Consider the following 23,734-nt stretch of genomic DNA (forward strand, 5'->3'; position numbering starts at 1 on the left):
ATGGGGATACCAAGTTACCAACTTGCAGGACATGTTTTAAAATTTAAAAGATCATTTTAAAGGGTAGATCTTGTTTAACAACTTTGTTTTCAAGTACAGTTTTTTTAATTTGCCAAACAATGAGTAAAATCTAAAAAAGAACCACTTGCAATTTGTACATAAGATAAGAATTTAAGAAGATAACTCATCTTAAAGCATCCCTATCTTTCATCAAGTAGCTTCAAAAATCAACATTTTTAAATAGTTTTCTTTTGAGAAGGTTCTGAGGTTGGAAAGTGAAGTCTCACAACAACATACCACTACACCTTGAGAAACGCCAAAGACCATATTGCACCGAGAAATACACACATTCCAAATGAGACTAGACAAGCTCAAAAGTAGACCACTACAATGTTCTATCTAGTTGCAAAAATGATTAATCTTTCATCTCTGGCCTTGGTATCTTCTTGTACTCAAAGGAGTTAATATCCATTTTTTCTTGCATAGCCTGTCATCATGTAGAACGGAAAAAAAGTGCTCAGGTGAGTCATTATAACATAACTGTTATTCCAAGGTCCTTCCAAAAAGCTTGCCAATCCAACCACATCTCAATATTACTTGAAAAAGAGACTGTTTTACTGAACTAAAGCTTTGCTAACACCCTGCTAGTCTTCATGGATCAGTGTGATCCTAAACCTCCATGGTCATGTCCACTATGGTCATTGCCTAAGTCATTCAAGAACCAATCATAACTATCCACAGAATGCAATCATATGAGACTAAGCATGGTTGATTCCAAATGCATTAAGGGCTCCGTATTCAAGTCAGAAGGGGGTACCCAGGGAAAAGGGGGAAGAGCTGTGTGTGTGTGTGTGTGTGTGTGAGAGAAATTCCAAGACAAATCACTTTTCTTCTCAACATCAAAGCGCAACCTTCCTATACCCACCTTTATCCTCCCACTATCAGCCTTCAGCCCATGACGACTCCTCTAGGACCTCCACTGTCAGAACTACCCCCCTTCCCCTTCCCCTTCTTTCTCTTTTCTTCTTTCTCCTCTCTCCTCCATCTCATCTTTTTCTTTCCCTCTTCTTTCCCAAAATCCTTAAAACCCGTATCTACCAACCTTTTTTTTTATAATCCCATTACACTTTTTTTCCTTTAAATTTCCATTACCCGATCTCACTTCACCAGTTCCCCCAATTTTCCAAATTTCCCATAGATTCTTTAATTTCCTCTATTTACCCCAAATTGGCTCAACTTTCTCTATTTCCCCCTGATTCTAATCTCCAAATTTTTCCCGATTTCCCCAAATTCCAAATTTCTAAAGCTTGATCTTTTTAAGGTTACGAATTTAGATATTCATTTTTATTTCAAATATTTAAAACAAAATTAAATTAACATCCTGACGTGCAAAACCACGAAGTTCAATACTTTACTCATACCATACACATACCATAGGTGCCATACTTAGCATATGGTTTCTCCTTGAAACTAAGTTATATATATTTCTTGCAAACAGAAAAATTAGCCTCATGGATCATGAGCCTCCGTGAGAATCAAGCCGCTCAGCTTGGAAGCTCAAGCCCCCCCTACACCCCAAAAAAAATAAAAATCCCGGCATGCCACTCAAGGGTTTTAGAGCTTGCACGCCCTTTAATCTGCCACCTCAGCCTTTAGCTTCTGTTACAACTTACGGGCCCAATTGGCTGTAATGTCTGGTGTGCATTTTGAGGCTAGGCACCATCTTCTATGTGTTTGTTCTAGCATGTTTGTATGGGGCAGTTTCAATTGGTATCAAAGCCACTTGAGGGCTTTCACTTATGAGAACATCATCCTCATCACTGGGTATGTGTTGCTTTTCTAACAGCTGAAGGGGGGTTGTAACTACACGAGCTAGGTGTGAATGTCCTTGTAGCACCGTCTCGTGAATAATATGTTAAAATGTAAAAGCCACATTGCACAAAACAATTGAATGATACATCACTACACAAGATAATCCGCAAAAGAGACGGGCACTGTACAGTATACCACCACTGGGGCCACAAACGGGCCGACCCCCCCTTCATACTGAAGTATATTATTGGAGTATTTAAACGCATGCCTACGAGATAATCGAATGCAATGCAAGCATGAAGACAAGCTACCCAAACAAAAGTGTAGGAGACCGTCAATGCCAGACTCGTCGAATGAGTCAAAGTAGCATGGCCACCAATCTCATGCACCTGGAGGGAGGTGAACACAAAATTGTTGTTCCAAGACCATGCACAAGTAGGCGCTCCTGGCTCACACCCTAAGAGACCGTGGCTCAAGCCTTCCCCACACGAGTACACAAACACGTACAAGTACACGAACAGGTACTGGCACGCAGTGTTAATAGCAAGTACTCAAGCAAGTACACTTGGTGCCAGTTCACAGCATGTACATCTAGTACTCTAGATCTAGGATGATATTCAGGAGGTACTTGCCGGTACAGTAGGTTTTCAGCATGTACTTGCTCGTACAATAGGATTTTTCATGTACTTGCAAGTACAGCTAGGGTTTCAACATGTACTTGTAAGTACAATAGGGTTTCATCATGTACTCGCAAGTACAGTTAGGGTTTCAGCATGTAGAGGGAAGGTACAGTAGGGTTTCAGTATGTAACAGGTTGGGGAAGCCCACACAAAGATCTATTGGGCCCCGGGCACTCGTGCCTAATTTAATGAATGTGAACAGTAAAGGTTATAAAACCTTTACAATAAAGAATAAAGGTCTAGATTAATACTTACCACTTATTCACATGTAATAAACCATGCTAGAATACAAGGCATTGACATGGTTCATGGGTGCGCATCCCCTGCCCGTGAACTGGACACGTCATAGCAGGCAGTCACACGAAAACACGTCACGCGAACACAATTTCAAGCAGGCAGAGATGCGTGCATTTGCATTATGCAATGGATATATCTTCCGTTCCTGGAACCTATAAATAGTAGGTCCTCTTGACAACGGAACTAGCTCAGTGTGACTGGGAACCTCACAGTGGGTTCCACATCTTGGCCACACTACGGGCGACACGAGGCCTGACTTCCCGTATGTGACCAAACTCCTGGCCTTAGTCTGGGCGACACGAAGCTCCCTGGCCTCTCTTACCTTGGCACAAAATAGGGGAAAACCACTTGACAACTAGATGGTGACAGTTTGGATGAGTTGTGTGTGTTTTTTTTGTGTATAAGAGTGTGTGTGTGAGTTTTTTTTTTTTTTTTCAACTGGCTTTAGGCCCAAGATCCACCTGTAGTTATTGTCTTTTGCACGCTTTTTATCTGCCAATAGGCGATGCCGCCGAGGAAGCACCTTGAGGGGTTTTGAGCTCAAGACCTCCTGATCCTAGCAAGCACCTTTAGCACTTTAGCTATCACCTCATTGCCGTGTGAGTTCCCCGCCCCTGCCCCGAGAAAAAGATCCTTCTATTAGTCACCGATTAAACAACTAGAATGGCTAATTACAAACTCATCCCCAAATGGGAATCGAGAGTCAAGATGCATAAAAGTGAAGGATGCTCTTCTCCTCCGCTGGCCGCTCTAGGAGGAGAAGGCTGTCTCATACAATGTCGGTATGGTTTGCAGATTCCGGGTAGCTACGATGGGACGCTTTGCTTTGAAGTGCCCCTTTCCTCGCTTAGGCGGGGGAGGGGGAAACAACCACACAGGTGGTCTATAATGCCAAGTGGGCTCACCACCACTGTGTGTAAGAAAGGGACCGTGACACTAGATCCTCAGAAGGCCTTCCGATGCTTTTGCATGTGGTCGGGACTCGGAGCCACCCTGAAGCTGCCCCCACTAACCATGGAGGGTATGAATGATATCCAGCCAGATGCTTCGGTATCCAGCCAGATGCTTCGGATAGACTCCGTTGGCTGGGTGAGGGTGCCTTCAATGGCTTCGTTGCATCAAGCTCTCCATATATGCCATGCAACTATACTCTGGCTAGAATCTAGAGTCCAGCGACCCGGAGGAGGAGCTAGAACTGGGACTGCAGAAATACGAAGCTGAGAGACCTGAAGGGCTAGTCCCCCACCTTATGGCATGACGATCGCAGCTTCAATGGTCCAAGCAAATGTGCCCCACGTAACAATGGGCGAGGGCCTGATCCATAGTGAAAATGCGTAGGATCCTCTGCCAAACATGCTAAGCCTTCGGGCAATCCCAAAGACAATGACACTGAGACTCCTGGGGGATGGCCACACCTCTAACATAATGTTGGTCTACCCCCAATGGCTGACCAAGTGCCAATTGCAAAGCTCAAATGTGCCAGCTGACACATGAAGAGAGTGATCTTTTGTGGCCAAAAACTATCCCACAACAGTTTCTAGAAATCTGGGAGAAGTGTGGCGGGAGGCCATGGGACTGCCAGTGTCCTGCTGCTTCTGCTGGAGTTCCCTCAACCTCTAACATTTGAATCCTACGGCCTAGCCATGCAGTATAAGCAAAAAAGGGGGTGCCAGGCATCTCCTCACTATCCTCTAGATCATGCTGTGTCCACTCTCTTGGGTCCCACTAGAGACTCGTGAGAGGTTGGCTCTCCCAAATCCATAACCGCTAGAGTCTCTCTAGCCACCTTGGCCGGTGGAGGGTCGATGTGCCACTCATGTGCATGAAAAACAATCACCCTTACCCTCTGCAAGGTGCATCCCCTGAAATCCTCTAAGGGGGTCTCCGCTCGCTCCAATTTGCCATGAAGCTCAATAGAGAAGGTGAGTAAGGCGGAGCTCGTATTCTTGCCATGAACTGCCAGGGGTATATCGTGCCTGGTGAACACTCCCAGCCACTCCGGGGGAGGAGAGTCCGGTATAAGGGCCAGTCACTCCATATGGAGTCGTCGATGTTGAGGCTAAGTGTGTCTCTGCCTTGGATCCTGGTAAGGCCCCTCTCCTAGGCCTCTGAGGGCTATTATTTCAATGTGAGCCAATCTCCAAGTGACCTAGCGAGACCCGTACTCAAAGACGAGCCCCGAGCATGTGATCACTAGGCAGACAGAACATGGGGTTCCAGATCAAAGGCTGTCGGAGATGCTCCTCGAAGACTACTTAAACTGTCTGCCTAAGGGCCAACCTGAGATGATCCCAAGCACGCAAGAGACTAGCTGTAAATCTGTCCTCAAATGCTGGGCTAAAGCCACGTGCCCGCATCTCTATGAGAACTTGAGTGCCCCTCACGACCCACTAGCTGAAAAGCCTCAACTCGACACCAAGTTGGGACGGGCGATGAGCCAACCCAAAATCCACACTTGTGCCAGTTGATCTACACACCGGATGCATGACAAAAGATCTGAATCACCTTTGTGAATCTCTAGAGGAATGCTGAAGCTTGTAAATGAAGCAGATGGAATTGCAAAAGTAACTTTTCCCAAAACCTAATTATGCTATGGTTTCCCTCGTCCCCCGACAGGTATGGTGTCACTCGGAATAAAGTAGCTCCTCTTGCACATGGATGGGAAGACGCAATCCATGGAGTTGGTGCACTCTTCTGACATCGGAAAAAGCTGTAGTGAACTGACTACCCGGCACCCTGAGGGAGCCACCTGGCAACTCAAGAGGGAAAGCTTGCACCGAAGAGGCAACAATGGTCATCTCTACTGGTTCCGGGTCTGGCGCGGTCTGAGGGTGGCGGGAGTGCTCTGCAGAGGGGGAAGGGGGGGAGGAGGGGGTTTTGGTACAGCCGGAACAGAGGGAGCTGCAACCAGAAGAATTGGAGCGGTTGTCGGGCCACGGGGGGGGGGGGGGGGGGGGTTCTTCAAGGTACCGAGAGGGCCCCATCACCGTCGGGGGGGGCTACTGAGATAAATGCTCGTAACGGTTCTTTGACCCAACCGTATGCTCCTAGATCTGGCTAGCTTGGCACGTGCCGACACTTCCTCCTCGGGCTAGTAGTCTGCCACTCTCCTGTGCCGGTCTCAACCGAGATTGAATCCCAGTGCTCTAGTACGGGGGGGGGGGGGGGGGGGGGGGGGCAACTAGAGGCGGCCTCCTAGACTGCCAACGAGGACAAGCTCTAGCGAGGTCTCCCACTTGTCGATAAATGAAACATTGCCCTGGGAGCCCAAAGTACTCAACTCTCTACAAAATAGGGTCCCCCTGCATACTAGGGAGTGAAATGGTGTGAGGCACTAACTCCGAAGAGGCAATGCAAATACGCAAGGATGGAATCCCAGCCGTCCGTGCAAGAACCGAAGCTATGGTTGGGGGGGATTCCATCACTCTCCCAATAGCACCACCTATCACCAACAAGAGAGGAAGGTATTCCTCTCCTAAGACCTAGAAAGCAGACTATCTCACAGGATAGCCTGAGACGCCAACCAAAGGGTCAGATGTCGGGTCGAAGCTATGCTACCACCTCGCAAAGAAGGCTTGGTCCGTACACTGCGACAAGGCTCAGTTGCAAGACTATCCGAAGCTACAGGCGAATCGAACGCAACCTAATAGTAGCCACGCTCCAAGGAATGAATGTCAGTGAACTTTCCAGGCACGCTGTGAGAAGGCTTGCCTGTTAACACATCTCTAAACTGTCCACATGTCGGGTGGCTACCCACAATCTTGCATACCAAGGTGGAGGCCTCTAAAGAAGCGAGAAGCGGGAGATCCTCGTCTGCAAAGGAGAGGCAAGGGACGGCACCTTGGTCGAGGATGACGGAGCGGCTAACATGGAGTCCTCTTGGGGGTTCAAGAACAGAAGTTGCCAAAACTTGCCAAAGATAAAAACCCCGAAAGCTAAAAGCACCTAACCAACAAGACAGTAGAAAGAAAGATACACTAAGCGTCTACTAAAGACCCAATGGGCCTATGAGACCAAAGTGATACAATAATGTCCATGGCATATCTCATCATGGAATGGAAAATAAAACAGAAAGAAAACATAAACATAGATATCTCACTGGGTGATACAAAACTGTCCATGGAAAGGGAATACTAAGAACAGAGAAACATGAAAGCAACATCAGCTCCAAGTAGATGGTATACCACTCTCCAAAATATCAAGCATGGGGCTAGTGAGTATGGTCGAGAGGTCTCCCTCAGCTATGTCACGTGGAAAGTTTAGCTCGATGGCGGTGGAGCATGTCCTAGATTTGGAGTTGATGAGGTGATCGTGGCCGACGAGGGGGCCAAGGGCGTCGGGCACGCTGGAGTGAGGAGGCTTGGTCTGAGGTAACTCCTCTCGGGCAAGGTAGGTCCAGAGCAACTTGTGGAGGGTCCACAAGATCCACTATGTCGGTGTCCTCCACCTCCTAGGTCCGGAAGAAACTGGTGATGGTTGGCTGGCGAGGGAGGGGGCGGGGTGGCTGGGGCCGAAGCTCTCTCAAGAAGGTGTCCCTGTGTCTGCGGAGCTCAAGCAGGAAGAGGCCTAGGCAATGCTGGTCCTGGAAGTCAATGATCCTGGAGAGTGGACCAAATCCCTCACGAAATAGACAGTGAAACCTCCTGCGGATCTCATAGTATACTGGGCAACGGCATATGTAGTGCTCCTCCGTCTCAACCTCTGTGTGGCATAATCGGCAGATCCTCTCCTCTCTGGGTCTCCGTTTGAGCTTCCTGGCTCTGAAGATGTGCTCAGCTCTACCTGTCTCCACTCTGAGGCAGTGGGATGAAACCCGTATCTGGCCAATCACAATCCGCATGGCATGGGACATGTGAACACTCATGTAGCCCGTCTGCTAGATGAATCCATCCTCAGTGAGTGTGAGGAAGTGATCTCTGTAGAAGTGCATCTTCATGGGGAGCTCCGGAGGTGTGATCCATGTGCAATGGGTGTAGAGGTTGGGAAGATCTAACCGGATAACCCGGTTGGTATCCTCATGAGACAGCCGCCGGATAAAAGAGTAGTCCACACTGTACTACAAGAAGGGGGGGGGGGGGGGGGCACGGGGGGCAGGTAAGAGGCAACAACATAGGCTATGTAGGGGCGAAAGCGAAGGAGGAGCAAGGCGAGGGGGAGCGAGGGAGGGCTACAAAACAGGAGTGGTAGGCAGAAGACGGGGGGGGGGCGGGGGGGGGGGCAGCACAAGCGAGGGAGGGTGAGGCGGGCAGGCTCAATCACGTAGGGGGGAAGCTATGGCTGTATTTCGAATCGGAGGCACAATTCAGATGCACTTGGGTGTGTGTGAGTTTGGGTTTGTGTGTAAAAGTTAGTGTGCATGTGGGAGTGTGTTTTGTGTTGAAGGTAGAGAGGGGGGGGGGGTGCGCGCAGAGAGGGGAGAGGAGGGGGGATATTATTTTAAATTTAGACGGGGTTGGGTTGTGTTTGTTACAAGTGTATTTGTGTTTATGGATAGAGGGAGGGTTTTTTGTTTTGTTTTTGTTTTTAAATTTAAGTTTTTCAATCATTCCCAAGTATGTGTTTGTACAATTGATAGTAGGAGCTACGTAAGGCTTTCCGTTTACCTTGGGAGCTCAATGATCAAAGACAAAAAACCACTTGCCCATCCACGATAAACGTTTTAATGCTACCACTGCCAGCTTCGCTCTAGTACTCTTGCTTGAACTTTGGCCTTCTAGCTCGCGAGTTGGTGTTGCGGCATGGTGCACGGAGGTTTTGTGGGACCATGGTGCTTAGTTGTGCTAGTAGTAATCTGTGTGCGGCTCTCTTCGTGGTGTTGCCTCTTGCTGCTCGGTGTCCACAGACTTGTCGAACTCCATCAAAGGTGGTGCTGCTGGCTCATCGATCGAGGTGGTAGCCACTTCTCTCCATTCTTGCTTAAGCTATGGGGGTGGTGTCAGAGGCATGGCTTAAGGTCTCCATTGGTTTAGCATTGGGACTGCCTGGTTGTGCCACAGTAGTTTGTGTGCTGCTCTTTTCGGGGTTTGGCACCATGGGTGGCTCTTCTTTGAAAGGAATGGAAACAGGGCGTGGTGTTAGCTCTTGTTGCTTGGTGGTGGTGCCGCAAGCTCATGGATCAAGGTGGTAGCCACTTCTCTCCATTCCTGCTTAAGCTTTGGGGGTGGTGTCGGAGGCATGGCCTTAGGTCTCCAATCCATCTTTAGTTTAGCACTGGATGGCATGGTTGCAGAGGCTTGTAGTGCGGGTTTCTTTGACTTCAAGATCCAAATGGAGGGGTTTCCCTCGTAGAAGCCTTGAGCTTCTAGCAGCTTTGTCGGAATCCAGCAAGGTGTTGATTGTTGGTGGATGGAAAGGGGGTTTGGAGCCGTTGCTTGAGTCTCTTTGGCTTGGGCGATTCCAGTGCATACGAAAAGGTTTTTGCGACCCAAACGGAAGGGTTTCCCTCTTAGAAGCCTTGAGCTTCCACCGTATCAATCAAGTCATCCGCTCTCGGGAGGGGATACCCTTTCTTATTAGGACCCTTGTTCAAATTCTTATAATTCACACACATCCACCAACTCCTATAATTCTTGTGCTTCAAAAGCACGGGTGACCCCCAAGGAGATTTACTCGTGCGAATCTGACCCATCCTGATATACTCTGACAGTTGTCGAGCTATCTCATCCTCTTCCAGTTGACTCATCCCGTAAGGTAAAATATCATAGGTTGTGCCTGGAATGAGTTCAATCTTATGGTCAACAGCCCTACTGGGAGAAAGACCATGAGACAATCAACATGAAAAACATCAAAGAAGTCATCTTTGATGGTTTCTAAAGCCTTTGCCTCCCATGGATCTAACACTATTGAATGAAAAATATAATCCACATCAGATGAAAGGAGATCAAGCACACATCAAAACACTTCATACTCAGAATTTTAAATTATACCACAAAATCACCCTTGAGACAAAACTGGGCACCACCCATACTAAAGGAAATAGGTCTGACCCTTCAAAAAACATTCTTTATCTAATATCAAATCTATCCTATATAGATTCATAAGAAGAAAATCCACAGTATAATTTTGAATAGCTACAGGTAACCGGGACACTCGTCTATTCTAGACTTGTTCATGTCCCGCCGCCAAATTCACACTTGGTTGAGTCGCTACTCCCAATTCCTACACAAGCTTGGCATTACTGAAATTGTGAGTACTCCCCAAGTCAAAAAGGATGTGCACAGCCTTGACCGACCCACAAATACGGATCAAATCATTGGACCCAGAGACTGCTAAACACTGAAGTTACAATCTTCCTGGCTCTGAAGATGTGCTCAGCTCTACCTGTCTCCACTCTGAGGCAGTGGGATGAAACCCGTATCTGGCCAATCACAATCCGCATGGCATGGGACATGTGAACACTCATGTAGCCCGTCTGCTAGATGAATCCATCCTCAGTGAGTGTGAGGAAGTGATCTCTGTAGAAGTGCATCTTCATGGGGAGCTCCGGAGGTGTGATCCATGTGCAATGGGTGTAGAGGTTGGGAAGATCTAACCGGATAACCCGGTTGGTATCCTCATGAGACAGCCGCCGGATAAAAGAGTAGTCCACACTGTACTACAAGAAGGGGGGGGGGGGGGGGGGGGGGGGCACGGGGGGCAGGTAAGAGGCAACAACATAGGCTATGGAGGGGCGAAAGCGAAGGAGGAGCAAGGCGAGGGGGAGCAACGGAGGGCTACAAAACAGGAGTGGTAGGCAGAAGCCGGGGGGGGGGGGGGGCGGGGGGGGGGGGCAGCACAAGCGAGGGAGGGTGAGGCGGGCAGGCTCAATCACGTAGGGGGGAAGCTATGGCTGTATTTCGAATCGGAGGCACAATTCAGATGCACTTGGGTGTGTGTGAGTTTGGGTTTGTGTGTAAAAGTTAGTGTGCATGTGGGAGTGTGTTTTGTGTTGAAGGTAGAGAGGGGGGGGGGGGTGCGCGCAGAGAGGGGAGAGGAGGGGGGATATTATTTTAAATTTAGACGGGGTTGGGTTGTGTTTGTTACAAGTGTATTTGTGTTTATGGATAGAGGGAGGGTTTTTTGTTTTGTTTTTGTTTTTAAATTTAAGTTTTTCAATCATTCCCAAGTATGTGTTTGTACAATTGATAGTAGGAGCTACGTAAGGCTTTCCGTTTACCTTGGGAGCTCAATGATCAAAGACAAAAAACCACTTGCCCATCCACGATAAACGTTTTAATGCTACCACTGCCAGCTTCGCTCTAGTACTCTTGCTTGAACTTTGGCCTTCTAGCTCGCGAGTTGGTGTTGCGGCATGGTGCACGGAGGTTTTGTGGGACCATGGTGCTTAGTTGTGCTAGTAGTAATCTGTGTGCGGCTCTCTTCGTGGTGTTGCCTCTTGCTGCTCGGTGTCCACAGACTTGTCGAACTCCATCAAAGGTGGTGCTGCTGGCTCATCGATCGAGGTGGTAGCCACTTCTCTCCATTCTTGCTTAAGCTATGGGGGTGGTGTCAGAGGCATGGCTTAAGGTCTCCATTGGTTTAGCATTGGGACTGCCTGGTTGTGCCACAGTAGTTTGTGTGCTGCTCTTTTCGGGGTTTGGCACCATGGGTGGCTCTTCTTTGAAAGGAATGGAAACAGGGCGTGGTGTTAGCTCTTGTTGCTTGGTGGTGGTGCCGCAAGCTCATGGATCAAGGTGGTAGCCACTTCTCTCCATTCCTGCTTAAGCTTTGGGGGTGGTGTCGGAGGCATGGCCTTAGGTCTCCAATCCATCTTTAGTTTAGCACTGGATGGCATGGTTGCAGAGGCTTGTAGTGCGGGTTTCTTTGACTTCAAGATCCAAATGGAGGGGTTTCCCTCGTAGAAGCCTTGAGCTTCTAGCAGCTTTGTCGGAATCCAGCAAGGTGTTGATTGTTGGTGGATGGAAAGGGGGTTTGGAGCCGTTGCTTGAGTCTCTTTGGCTTGGGCGATTCCAGTGCATACGAAAAGGTTTTTGCGACCCAAACGGAAGGGTTTCCCTCTTAGAAGCCTTGAGCTTCCACCGTATCAATCAAGTCATCCGCTCTCGGGAGGGGATACCCTTTCTTATTAGGACCCTTGTTCAAATTCTTATAATTCACACACATCCACCAACTCCTATAATTCTTGTGCTTCAAAAGCACGGGTGACCCCCAAGGAGATTTACTCGTGCGAATCTGACCCATCCTGATATACTCTGACAGTTGTCGAGCTATCTCATCCTCTTCCAGTTGACTCATCCCGTAAGGTAAAATATCATAGGTTGTGCCTGGAATGAGTTCAATCTTATGGTCAACAGCCCTACTGGGAGAAAGACCATGAGACAATCAACATGAAAAACATCAAAGAAGTCATCTTTGATGGTTTCTAAAGCCTTTGCCTCCCATGGATCTAACACTATTGAATGAAAAATATAATCCACATCAGATGAAAGGAGATCAAGCACACATCAAAACACTTCATACTCAGAATTTTAAATTATACCACAAAATCACCCTTGAGACAAAACTGGGCACCACCCATACTAAAGGAAATAGGTCTGACCCTTCAAAAAACATTCTTTATCTAATATCAAATCTATCCTATATAGATTCATAAGAAGAAAATCCACAGTATAATTTTGAATAGCTACAGGTAACCGGGACACTCGTCTATTCTAGACTTGTTCATGTCCCGCCGCCAAATTCACACTTGGTTGAGTCGCTACTCCCAATTCCTACACAAGCTTGGCATTACTGAAATTGTGAGTACTCCCCAAGTCAAAAAGGATGTGCACAGCCTTGACCGACCCACAAATACGGATCAAATCATTGGACCCAGAGACTGCTAAACACTGAAGTTACAATCTTCCTGGCTCTGAAGATGTGCTCAGCTCTACCTGTCTCCACTCTGAGGCAGTGGGATGAAACCCGTATCTGGCCAATCACAATCCGCATGGCATGGGACATGTGAACACTCATGTAGCCCGTCTGCTAGATGAATCCATCCTCAGTGAGTGTGAGGAAGTGATCTCTGTAGAAGTGCATCTTCATGGGGAGCTCCGGAGGTGTGATCCATGTGCAATGGGTGTAGAGGTTGGGAAGATCTAACCGGATAACCCGGTTGGTATCCTCATGAGACAGCCGCCGGATAAAAGAGTAGTCCACACTGTACTACAAGAAGGGGGGGGGGGGCACGGGGGGCAGGTAAGAGGCAACAACATAGGCTATGTAGGGGCGAAAGCGAAGGAGGAGCAAGGCGAGGGGGAGCAACGGAGGGCTACAAAACAGGAGTGGTAGGCAGAAGCCGGGGGGGGGGGGGGGCGGGGGGGGGGCAGCACAAGCGAGGGAGGGTGAGGCGGGCAGGCTCAATCACGTAGGGGGGAAGCTATGGCTGTATTTCGAATCGGAGGCACAATTCAGATGCACTTGGGTGTGTGTGAGTTTGGGTTTGTGTGTAAAAGTTAGTGTGCATGTGGGAGTGTGTTTTGTGTTGAAGGTAGAGAGGGGGGGGGGGGTGCGCGCAGAGAGGGGAGAGGAGGGGGGATATTATTTTAAATTTAGACGGGGTTGGGTTGTGTTTGTTACAAGTGTATTTGTGTTTATGGATAGAGGGAGGGTTTTTTGTTTTGTTTTTGTTTTTAAATTTAAGTTTTTCAATCATTCCCAAGTATGTGTTTGTACAATTGATAGTAGGAGCTACGTAAGGCTTTCCGTTTACCTTGGGAGCTCAATGATCAAAGACAAAAAACCACTTGCCCATCCACGATAAACGTTTTAATGCTACCACTGCCAGCTTCGCTCTAGTACTCTTGCTTGAACTTTGGCCTTCTAGCTCGCGAGTTGGTGTTGCGGCATGGTGCACGGAGGTTTTGTGGGACCATGGTGCTTAGTTGTGCTAGTAGTAATCTGTGTGCGGCTCTCTTCGTGGTGTTGCCTCTTGCTGCTCGGTGTCCACAGACTTGTCGAACTCCATCAAAGGTGGTGCTGCTGGCTCATCGATCGAGGTGGTAGCCACTTCTCTCCATTCTTGCTTAAGCTATGGGGGTGGTGTCAGAGGCATGGCTTAAGGTCTCCATTGGTTTAGCATTGGGACTGCCTGGTTGTGCCACAGTAGTTTGTGTGCTGCTCTTTTCGGGGTTTGGCACCATGGGTGGCTCTTCTTTGAAAGGAATGGAAACAGGGCGTGGTGTTAGCTCTTGTTGCTTGGTGGTGGTGCCGCAAGCTCATGGATCAAGGTGGTAGCCACTTCTCTCCATTCCTGCTTAAGCTTTGGGGGTGGTGTCGGAGGCATGGCCTTAGGTCTCCAATCCATCTTTAGTTTAGCACTGGATGGCATGGTTGCAGAGGCTTGTAGTGCGGGTTTCTTTGACTTCAAGATCCAAATGGAGGGGTTTCCCTCGTAGAAGCCTTGAGCTTCTAGCAGCTTTGTCGGAATCCAGCAAGGTGTTGATTGTTGGTGGATGGAAAGGGGGTTTGGAGCCGTTGCTTGAGTCTCTTTGGCTTGGGCGATTCCAGTGCATACGAAAAGGTTTTTGCGACCCAAACGGAAGGGTTTCCCTCTTAGAAGCCTTGAGCTTCCACCGTATCAATCAAGTCATCCGCTCTCGGGAGGGGATACCCTTTCTTATTAGGACCCTTGTTCAAATTCTTATAATTCACACACATCCACCAACTCCTATAATTCTTGTGCTTCAAAAGCACGGGTGACCCCCAAGGAGATTTACTCGTGCGAATCTGACCCATCCTGATATACTCTGACAGTTGTCGAGCTATCTCATCCTCTTCCAGTTGACTCATCCCGTAAGGTAAAATATCATAGGTTGTGCCTGGAATGAGTTCAATCTTATGGTCAACAGCCCTACTGGGAGAAAGACCATGAGACAATCAACATGAAAAACATCAAAGAAGTCATCTTTGATGGTTTCTAAAGCCTTTGCCTCCCATGGATCTAACACTATTGAATGAAAAATATAATCCACATCAGATGAAAGGAGATCAAGCACACATCAAAACACTTCATACTCAGAATTTTAAATTATACCACAAAATCACCCTTGAGACAAAACTGGGCACCACCCATACTAAAGGAAATAGGTCTGACCCTTCAAAAAACATTCTTTATCTAATATCAAATCTATCCTATATAGATTCATAAGAAGAAAATCCACAGTATAATTTTGAATAGCTACAGGTAACCGGGACACTCGTCTATTCTAGACTTGTTCATGTCCCGCCGCCAAATTCACACTTGGTTGAGTCGCTACTCCCAATTCCTACACAAGCTTGGCATTACTGAAATTGTGAGTACTCCCCAAGTCAAAAAGGATGTGCACAGCCTTGACCGACCCACAAATACGGATCAAATCATTGGACCCAGAGACTGCTAAACACTGAAGTTACAATCTATGTAGAAACTATGATTCAAAACACATGTATCAATGGAAGTACTCTTAGGGTTACCTTTTTCTTTCGGTCACATGTGCCACCTTGGTACCACTCTGAGCCTGAGGACAATTAGCCTTCATGTCGCCCTTCTGACCGCAAGCATCGACCTTCCCGAAGATTCCAAAGTTTCTTCGTCACGGTCTTCTTAGGACTAGGTTCATTCTGGTTCTGGACGGCCTTCCCAGTTTAAACTTTTTTTCCCGCTTGAGTGTCAAATCAGTAGCCGTGGTCTGAGTATTCTTTGAGAAATTTGTGTTGGGACCCGCAAAGATATCGGGAGTGAAAGAAGGGGCAATCAAACTAGGGGTCACGGAAGGGAGGGGGTTCACCACAGCCCATTTCAAGAGCGTGAGCTGATACCTCATAAGTCGAATCTCCTCCCGAGGCTTCACCATCTCCACATCAACATAAGCTTTTTCCACAACTTCCACTTCTTCAAAGCTTTCTTCAAATTCTGGCATAAGTGTTGGCATATCCTCCTATCAACAATCCTTACCATGATCAACCACCTCTTTATTGGAAGTCACGGCCGCCGGTGTCGCCATGGCATAGAAGAAGAGGAATAGAAAGGTGGTATTCCAGCGTCAGAAAGTGGAAACTCCTGTATCGCAAGTCCAAGAAAGAGTGGACTGGTTTGTGATCCCAAATGCCTGCTCTTCAAGCCTTCAAAGCTGCAAATCGTCAAGATTCAGCCAGGGAGAGGGCTACAATTTATAAGGGTGGGCGAAAAAACATAACAGCATATTTCCTGTGCTTTTCCCACTTGTGCAAGGAATAGAGAGCTTTTAAAAAAGGTTCTTTTTTTCAAAGAGGCTGTAAAGTGTGTGCTCTTTTTTTAAAAAGACGTGCACATTTTTTCCCACTAAAAACTGCCATGCATGTTCTTTTATTTTCTCCTTTTCGCTAATTATATCGTGCTTCTTTTCCACACCATGTAAGGGTGCCCGCTGCCATCCACAGCCCCCTCCACCATACACTCCCTCTGCACCTCCTGCGCAGTTGTATGGCCATCAGCACCGCTTTCCCTCCCTGTGTACAGCTACGCCATGCCGCTGTGCACCCTCTACACAGCATGTACGACCTCCAGCCCAGCCTATACACCCTGCCATGCACTGGACAGACTTCTATGCATGCCAAAACTGTACGACCAAACACGTCAGCCCTGTATGAGCAGTATGCGGCCTTCAATTCGTGCACCGACACATAAATCTGTTTCACAACAAAATCCAAAACGATCAAGAACATAACGCAAACCTTGTCTTCTGCTAGCGTGCCTCTTGGTTTACGGCACTATGATACCAAATGTCACAGGTCTGCCTAGTCCAACCCCACCCAAAATCTCCTAAACACACGCTAAATCCAAGTGTAGTGGGCAAAAGCTCACCACCCAACCGTATGCCTACATCAGTAGGCCACCCTCAAGCCTAGGGGCTAAGACTTCGTTCCTCACAGATCCATGCCAATCAACCCTGGCATCCCATACCACCAGGGCCTGCTACTAAGGCCTTTTGTGAAGGCAATGGGTGTTAGGGTTAGGGTTTACAGGAGCTTCAAGCAGGCGTGGAAACCAAGAAAGAGAGAACACGACTTCAGTCTATTGCTTGATGATCAAAAGTGAAGTACAATAGCCACATAATAGTGACCCTAAAGATAAGTGTTCACATGTCCGGCCATAAAATGTGCCGGGTGGACCAAAACACTTATAAACTGCATATAAGTGAAACTGAACTAAGCTGGGGGAAAAAACCTCCACTAACTGAAGTAAAAAGTGCCCCAGTAATCTACTGATGATCACTAGCACTCCTCTGGGTGCATACACAGCATAAAACCCAACAAACCCCCCTGGAGTGATATGTGATCACTGTATATCATCCACCAAAAGGAAACAAATTCAAAGCATTGCAGAATGCTTCAAATTTCGGACGTGGTAATGCCTTGGTGAAGATGTCTGCCACATTCTAATCTGTAGGACAGCAGATCAGACTGATATCTCCTGCTTGGAGTCTCTCCCGAACAAAATGATAGTGAATCTCAATGTGTTTCGTGCGAGCATGAAACACAGGATTCCTGGCCACAGCAATGGCACTCTGACTATCAGTATAGATAGGTGTAGGCTCCTCCACTGAAATATCCATATCAGTCATAAGACGACGCAGCCAAACACACTCAACAGTAGTAGTGTAGGCTGCTCTGTACTCTGCCTCACAAGACGAAGTGGCCACTGTGGTCTGTTTCTTGCTTAGCCAAGAAATGCATGAAGAGCCAAGAAAGAAACAATTTCCACTAGTGGAATGTCTGGTATCAAAATCACCAGCCCAATCTGAATCACTGTAAGCGTATAACTGCATGTCACCTCCCTCAGGATAAAGCAATCCAAGAGACAAGGTACCCTGCAAATAACGGAATACACGCTTCACAGCTTGCCAATGTGACAACCGCGGGCTGTGCATGAATCTGCTCAACTGAGAGACTGCATACTGAATATCTGGCCTTGTATTACACAAGTAAATAAGGCACCCAACAGCCTGAGCATATGTAGTGGCATCAAAGGAAACACTGTCATCTTGTAGTGACAGTTTCATCCCAGGCTCCATAGGAGTACTAATAGGCTTGCAATCCTGAAATTTAAACTTCTCCAGAAGTTTAGCAACATAGCGTGATTGCAACAACCCAATGCCTCTGTTATCCTGCACAAACTGTATGTCTAAATAGTAATGTACAAGGCCCAAGTCAGACATGTCAAATGTCTGTTGCAGTATCTCCTAAAAAGCTGCAATTTTGTCATCATTTGATCCCATGAGCAAGAGATCATCCACATAAAGACTGATGACCAGCAGATCTGTCTCTTCTTTCTTTATATACAGAGTGGCCTCTGATGGACTGTTCACAAATCCCTGAGTGAGTAGAAAAGCATCTATTTTTGCATACCAAGCTCGTGGAGCTTGTTTCAAACCATACAAGGCCTTTTTCAGCCTGCAAACTTTCCCCTCATGACCATGTTCTGCAAATCCCATGGGCTGAAATACATAAACTTCCTCCTCGAGGTCCCCATGTAGGAATGCAGTCTTTATGTCCAACTGGTGAACAACCCAACCACGATGTGCAGCCAATGCAATGACACACCTAAGTGTCGACATACGGGATGTAGGAGCAAATGTCTCCTCATAATCAATGCCCTTCTTCTGTGCATAGCCCTTTGCAACTAGACGGGCTTTGTACCTGTCAATGGATCCATCTGCATGTCTTTTCAACTTATAGACCCATTTAGTACCAATTGCTTTCTTGCCTTTGGGCAGATCAACCAAATCCCATGTTTGATTCCTTTTAATAGAATCAAGCTCATCCTGCATGGCTTTGTTCCAATGCACATTATCTCGTGCATCCACAAATGAATCAGGCTCATCATCATCCTGTAAACTGGCTGCCATAACCAGATTCAAATCCATGATGTGTGCATGCTCATTGGTCCTTGTCTCCCTACGAGTACGACCAGCAAGAGGACCCTCTAAATGGCTGTCCTGTAATGTCCTCAAATACCATCTAGGTATATGTCTGACCTGTGGTGCCTGCTGCCCCATATTTGGTTCAGCTTCTGGCTCATTTGGCTGCTGAATTTCTGCACCACCTACATCATTTGCTGGCTGTCCTGTACCCTCATGAGTTGGATCACCAACTGTGGAATGAAACTCCATGGGTAGTAGACCTTCAAACACATCATTTTCAGCCTGATTTGCCTCATAACCAGCCATGGATATTTCTGATTTTTCATCAAAAATCACATCCCGATTAGTGAATATCTTCCTGGATAGTGGGTCATATAACCTGTAGCCCTTGCTCTCACGGCTATACCCAACAAAAATGCATTTTGTGGCTTTATCATCCAGCTTCCTCCTCAACTCTTTGGGTATGTGTGCATATGCAAGACACCCAAAGATACGAAAATGCGATACAGACGGCTTGCGGCCATGCCAAGCCTCAAAAGGAGTAATAGAAACCAATGCCTTTGTGGGACATCGATTCAAAATATGACAAGCACACATGACTGCTTCCACCCAAAAGATATGTGGTAGCCTTTTTGCCTTTAACATACATCTGGCCATCTCCATGAGTGACCGATTCTTCCTTTCTGCAACCCCATTCTGCTGTGGAGTGTCAGGAGTAGTATACTGATGTTTTATACCTCTACTCCCAAGAAAGGAATTCAACATATGTGACATATATTCCCCCCCTCGGTCAGAACGGAGAGTCTTCACCTTGCATCCTGACTCTGTCTCAGCAAGTGCTACAAAGGCCAAAAATGCATCATATACCTGTGATTTCTGTGTCAAAGGATAGACCCAGCATATACGAGAGAAGTCATCAATAAATGTTGCAAAATAAACGCAACCACCTAATGACTTCGTCTGCATGGGACCACAAAGATCACTGTGTATAAGTTGCAACTTCGCAGTTGCTCTTAGAGCCTGATCACGTGGGAAGGAAAACCTGTGCATTTTTCCCAAAATACACCCTTCACAAATGTGATCTGGAGGCTTCTCCATGAGAGGTAGATCTGTAAACATGTTATGTCGTTGCATAAGCATAAGACTACCAAAATTTACATGCCCCATGCGAGCATGCCATAACTCCGCATCAACCATAGCTGGAGTAAGAGTGAATGCATGATAAGCAGACTGATCCACTGGCTGAAATGCATCCAACTGATAAAGTCCATGACATAATGTACCAGTAAGCATCAAGGTCAAGGCATTAGCTTTGTCTCTGACCATGCATTTATCATCATCAAAGTGGACTTGCATTCCACAATGTGCTAAAGAAGAAATGGACAACAAATTCTTCTTTATCCCTGGTACATATAAGGCATCTGTAAGGCGGAGAATGGAGCCATCAATGGCTGTGAGCTGAATCTCCCCAATGCCACGAACTGGATATGAAGCATTGTTGGCACACTGAACAGTTTTGCCAACAGGGGCAGGGCCAACATGACTAAACAAATCCCTGCGAGATGTGATATGCTTTGAGGCACCACTATCAAAATACCAAGTACATGCAAGACCAAGAGACATCATAGCTGCATGTATAAAAACAGTAATCCCTGTCCTCAACAAAAGAAGCAGTCTCTGGAGGAGCTTTAGAAGCATCATTAACAGACATCCCAGCTTCCTTTGCCTTCTCTTTGGCAATCCTCTTCCTACATTCCGTGATGTAGTGACCTGGCTTCTTACAGTAATGACATTTGCCCTTCTTCTTGGGCTGTCCATCACTTTTCTTGGTATCCTGTGAAGAACCACCATCACCTGAATTTTGATTTGCACTCTTTGGCTGAGTTTTTCCTTTCCCCTTTTGACCTGTAGTAAATGCTTGTTCAGCATTTGTGTTCATATTCATATTCTTCCTCGTTTGCTCCTCTTGTAGTAAGAGAGCAACAAGTTCCTGATACTTGAGGGGGTCAACAGCATTCCTCATGCTGAGGTTCAAAGAGGTATGAAAAGCCAAGTAAGATCTTGGCAAAGAGTGCAAGATGGTGGACACAAGCTATGTCTCAGGAATAATCTCATCCACATTGATGAGTTGTTCTCTCAAATCCTGCAGCTTGTTTAAGTGGCTAGACATATCATCTCCTTCATTCATTTTCTGATTTTCCAGCTCTCTTTTCAAAAATGAGATTCTAGCCTCATTACGAGCAGCATACATCTGCTCCAAAGTCACCCATGCATTCTGTGAAGAGCCAGCTGAACGAATATGAGGTATAATGGACCTCTGTACTGACAATGCAATGAGTGACAAAGCTTGTGCATCCCTGGCATCCCATGTCTTTTGAGCATTTGTTCTTTGAACAGGCAATGGCTGTCCTGGAGCCTGTACCTGTTGTCCTCGTCCACGAGCACCCCCTTGGGGAGGAGTCTCTGGAGCCAATGGTCCTGGACGTGGTTCATCACCACTAACAAAATCCCAAAGACCTTTTGCCACAAGCACATTTTTCAGCATAAAACTCCACAAGGAGTAGTTCGTGCCATCCAATTTGTCTTCCTTAGACAAATATGTGAATACATCACTTTGCTGTTGATTTGCCATTATGCTTATGCACAATGTTGTACCTGTTTATCAAAAAACCCAATAGCAGAAACCCTGAAAATAACTGTACTCCACTGAATACAGTTCACCCAAATATGCCTGCACTCTCAATCCTCTGAATGTGCAGCTCAATGCACCAATGACTGAGTAGAGCAACAAATGGCGTACACAATGCCAAAATGCCCCAAAAATGCCCAAATTTGCTGCACCCAAACTGTGCAAAAAACCTGTATAGTTCTTTGCTAGAAAATCTGCCTGTTGTGCCTGTATATTTTCACAGAGAAAATAAAAATGCCCAAAAACTGAATTTTAATGCTTACCACTGAATGACTGAGTAGCTTGTGGTATTTCTGCAAGTACAGTCCACCAAAGTGCAAGTACAGTTGACTGTACTTCACAGGACTGATGATGTGGAAGTACTGTGCAGGTACTGTGATCGACGCTTGAAGGTACGGAAGTTTGAAGGCGGCGCTTAATGTACGGGCAGGTACAGTACTTGAAGGCGGGTACTGAACAGGTACAGAATGACTGAGTACTGCAGGTCGCCTGTACTGACAGCTGTACGGCTTGCTACGCAAGTGTGAACAGAAGCGTTGTCTGTGTACGGAGCAGACAATGCTGTACCAGTGTTGGGCGAGCAGGTACACGTCAGCTGCTGAAGGTACAGTACGGTGCTGGGCGAGCAGGTACAGTACGGGGTACTGAATGCGGCGCTACAACAGTAGTGTACAGCGCACAGATGTACGGCGCACAAGTGTACGGGCAGCAGCAGCAAAAGGTGTAGGTGGTGTACGGGCAGGGCTCTAATACCAATTGAAGGCAATGGGTGTTAGGGTTAGGGTTTACAGGAGCTTCAAGCAGGCGTGGAAACCAAGAAAGAGAGAACACGACTTCAGTCTATTGCTTGATGATCAAAAGTGAAGTACAATAGCCACATAATAGTGACCCTAAAGATAAGTGTTCACATGTCCGGCCATAAAATGTGCCGGGTGGACCAAAACACTTATAAACTGCATATAAGTGAAACTGAACTAAACTGGGGGGAAAAAACCTCCACTAACTGAAGTAAAAAGTGCCCCAGTAATCTACTGATGATCACTAGCACTCCTCTGGGTGCATACACAGCATAAAACCCAACATTTTGTAAGCTATCTACATTATGCTATGGACAAGCAGGAATAGCTCTCACTCATGGCCTAGGTACTGACCACAATACACAATAGCCACTTCACAACCAACCGCCCACTTATATAAGTGGATCCTGTAACTATAAATAGCCATACCTTGTGGGGTTATCAATATATGAGGCTTAACCTCTAATCAACCTGCATTCCTAATGCCTGGGTCCCCTAAACCCTAGATTAGGTCAACTAACCCAAGGTTAGCATCAGGTACATAACATCTTCCATGGCAGCTGGAGAAAAGACAATAAGAAGAAGGGCATGCAGTTCAAGGCCAAGGATGGTAAGGACAAACCCAATGGGAATCTTGGTTCCTTACCTCACCCTTGAAGAGTGCCAAGCTAGGCGTGCAGTTGGCCAATGTTACTTTTGTGATTCCATTGATCAAATTGGGAAGGAAAACCCGAAGAAGCAGTCCAATAAGGACATGGGGAAAGTGAGCTCTTGTCCACAGCAGTCGTATCACTGACAATTTGGGCCATCCTGATGCTCGAGGATCATAGCAATACGAACTGCGTCCAAAAGGCTATGGGACTTATGTGCACTTGAACTTGAGAGACTTCAGCATCTTCAACGTTTGGAGCCCGCCTCCAAATGCACACCACCGTGCGAATGGCGAATCCTTTACTGCTTTCATGCCAAGCTAAATGTTCCTGAGACTAGGATTGATGGTCAAAATGCCCCTAGCCATGATACTCGGAGTGCTCAGGCTAGTCCACCTCCTGCTTGTGATCATCCTCCGTGTTCCAGGAGTGTTGGCCACCAGCTGTGGAATTGAAATCTAGAACCCCATGGGCCTGAAACTTCTACCGACTTGAGTAGTGAACTCAAGCCAGAGAGCCTTCAACTGCACAAATAGCACATAGATCAAAGCCGCTATCTGCTCTTTGATGGCCATGGGTGATGAAAACATGTACAATTCTGCCTAGGATATATGGAAAATAAGCCCAAGTGGTCACCCACTATTTATAGGGCCATTTAGGGTCCTTGTCAGGGATCTGCCTGCTTGACCTGCTACCCAGTTGCTGCAACTGCTGCTGCCCAACATGCATTTCCACTGCCTGACCTGCCCACGACCCTACCACATGGCTGGTGAGGACTGCTGAGTCCTAATACAATGATAAACATAATAACATCACAAGAAAATGTCCCCAATAAGGGAAGGTGTTTATGGCTCCTCTTAAAGGCATGGGATGCCATTCTGCTTAGGGATGCATGTCACACGAAGTCAAGAGTCAAGACATCCATGCGTGATTCGCAACTTCATCA

General features: G+C 46.9%; 1 protein-coding gene across 1 annotated transcript in view; it reads right to left on the reverse strand.

Annotated features, from left to right (window-relative positions):
• Positions 1 to 215: 215 nt before the first annotated feature.
• LOC147634793 (uncharacterized) overlaps positions 216 to 23,734 on the reverse strand; it is a 62,594-nt gene continuing 39,075 nt past the window's right edge. Inside the window, exon 3 of the mRNA XM_086803970.1 lies at positions 216 to 487. Coding sequence (XP_086660096.1) covers positions 416 to 487 — 72 coding nt within the window. The 3' untranslated portion in view covers positions 216 to 415. The remainder of the gene's footprint in view (positions 488 to 23,734) is intronic.

The sequence above is a fragment of the Cibotium barometz genome, chromosome 10 (assembly GCF_041138505.1).
Source record: "Cibotium barometz isolate CiBa-2024 chromosome 10, ASM4113850v1, whole genome shotgun sequence".
Classification (NCBI taxonomy): Eukaryota; Viridiplantae; Streptophyta; class Polypodiopsida; order Cyatheales; family Cibotiaceae; genus Cibotium; species Cibotium barometz.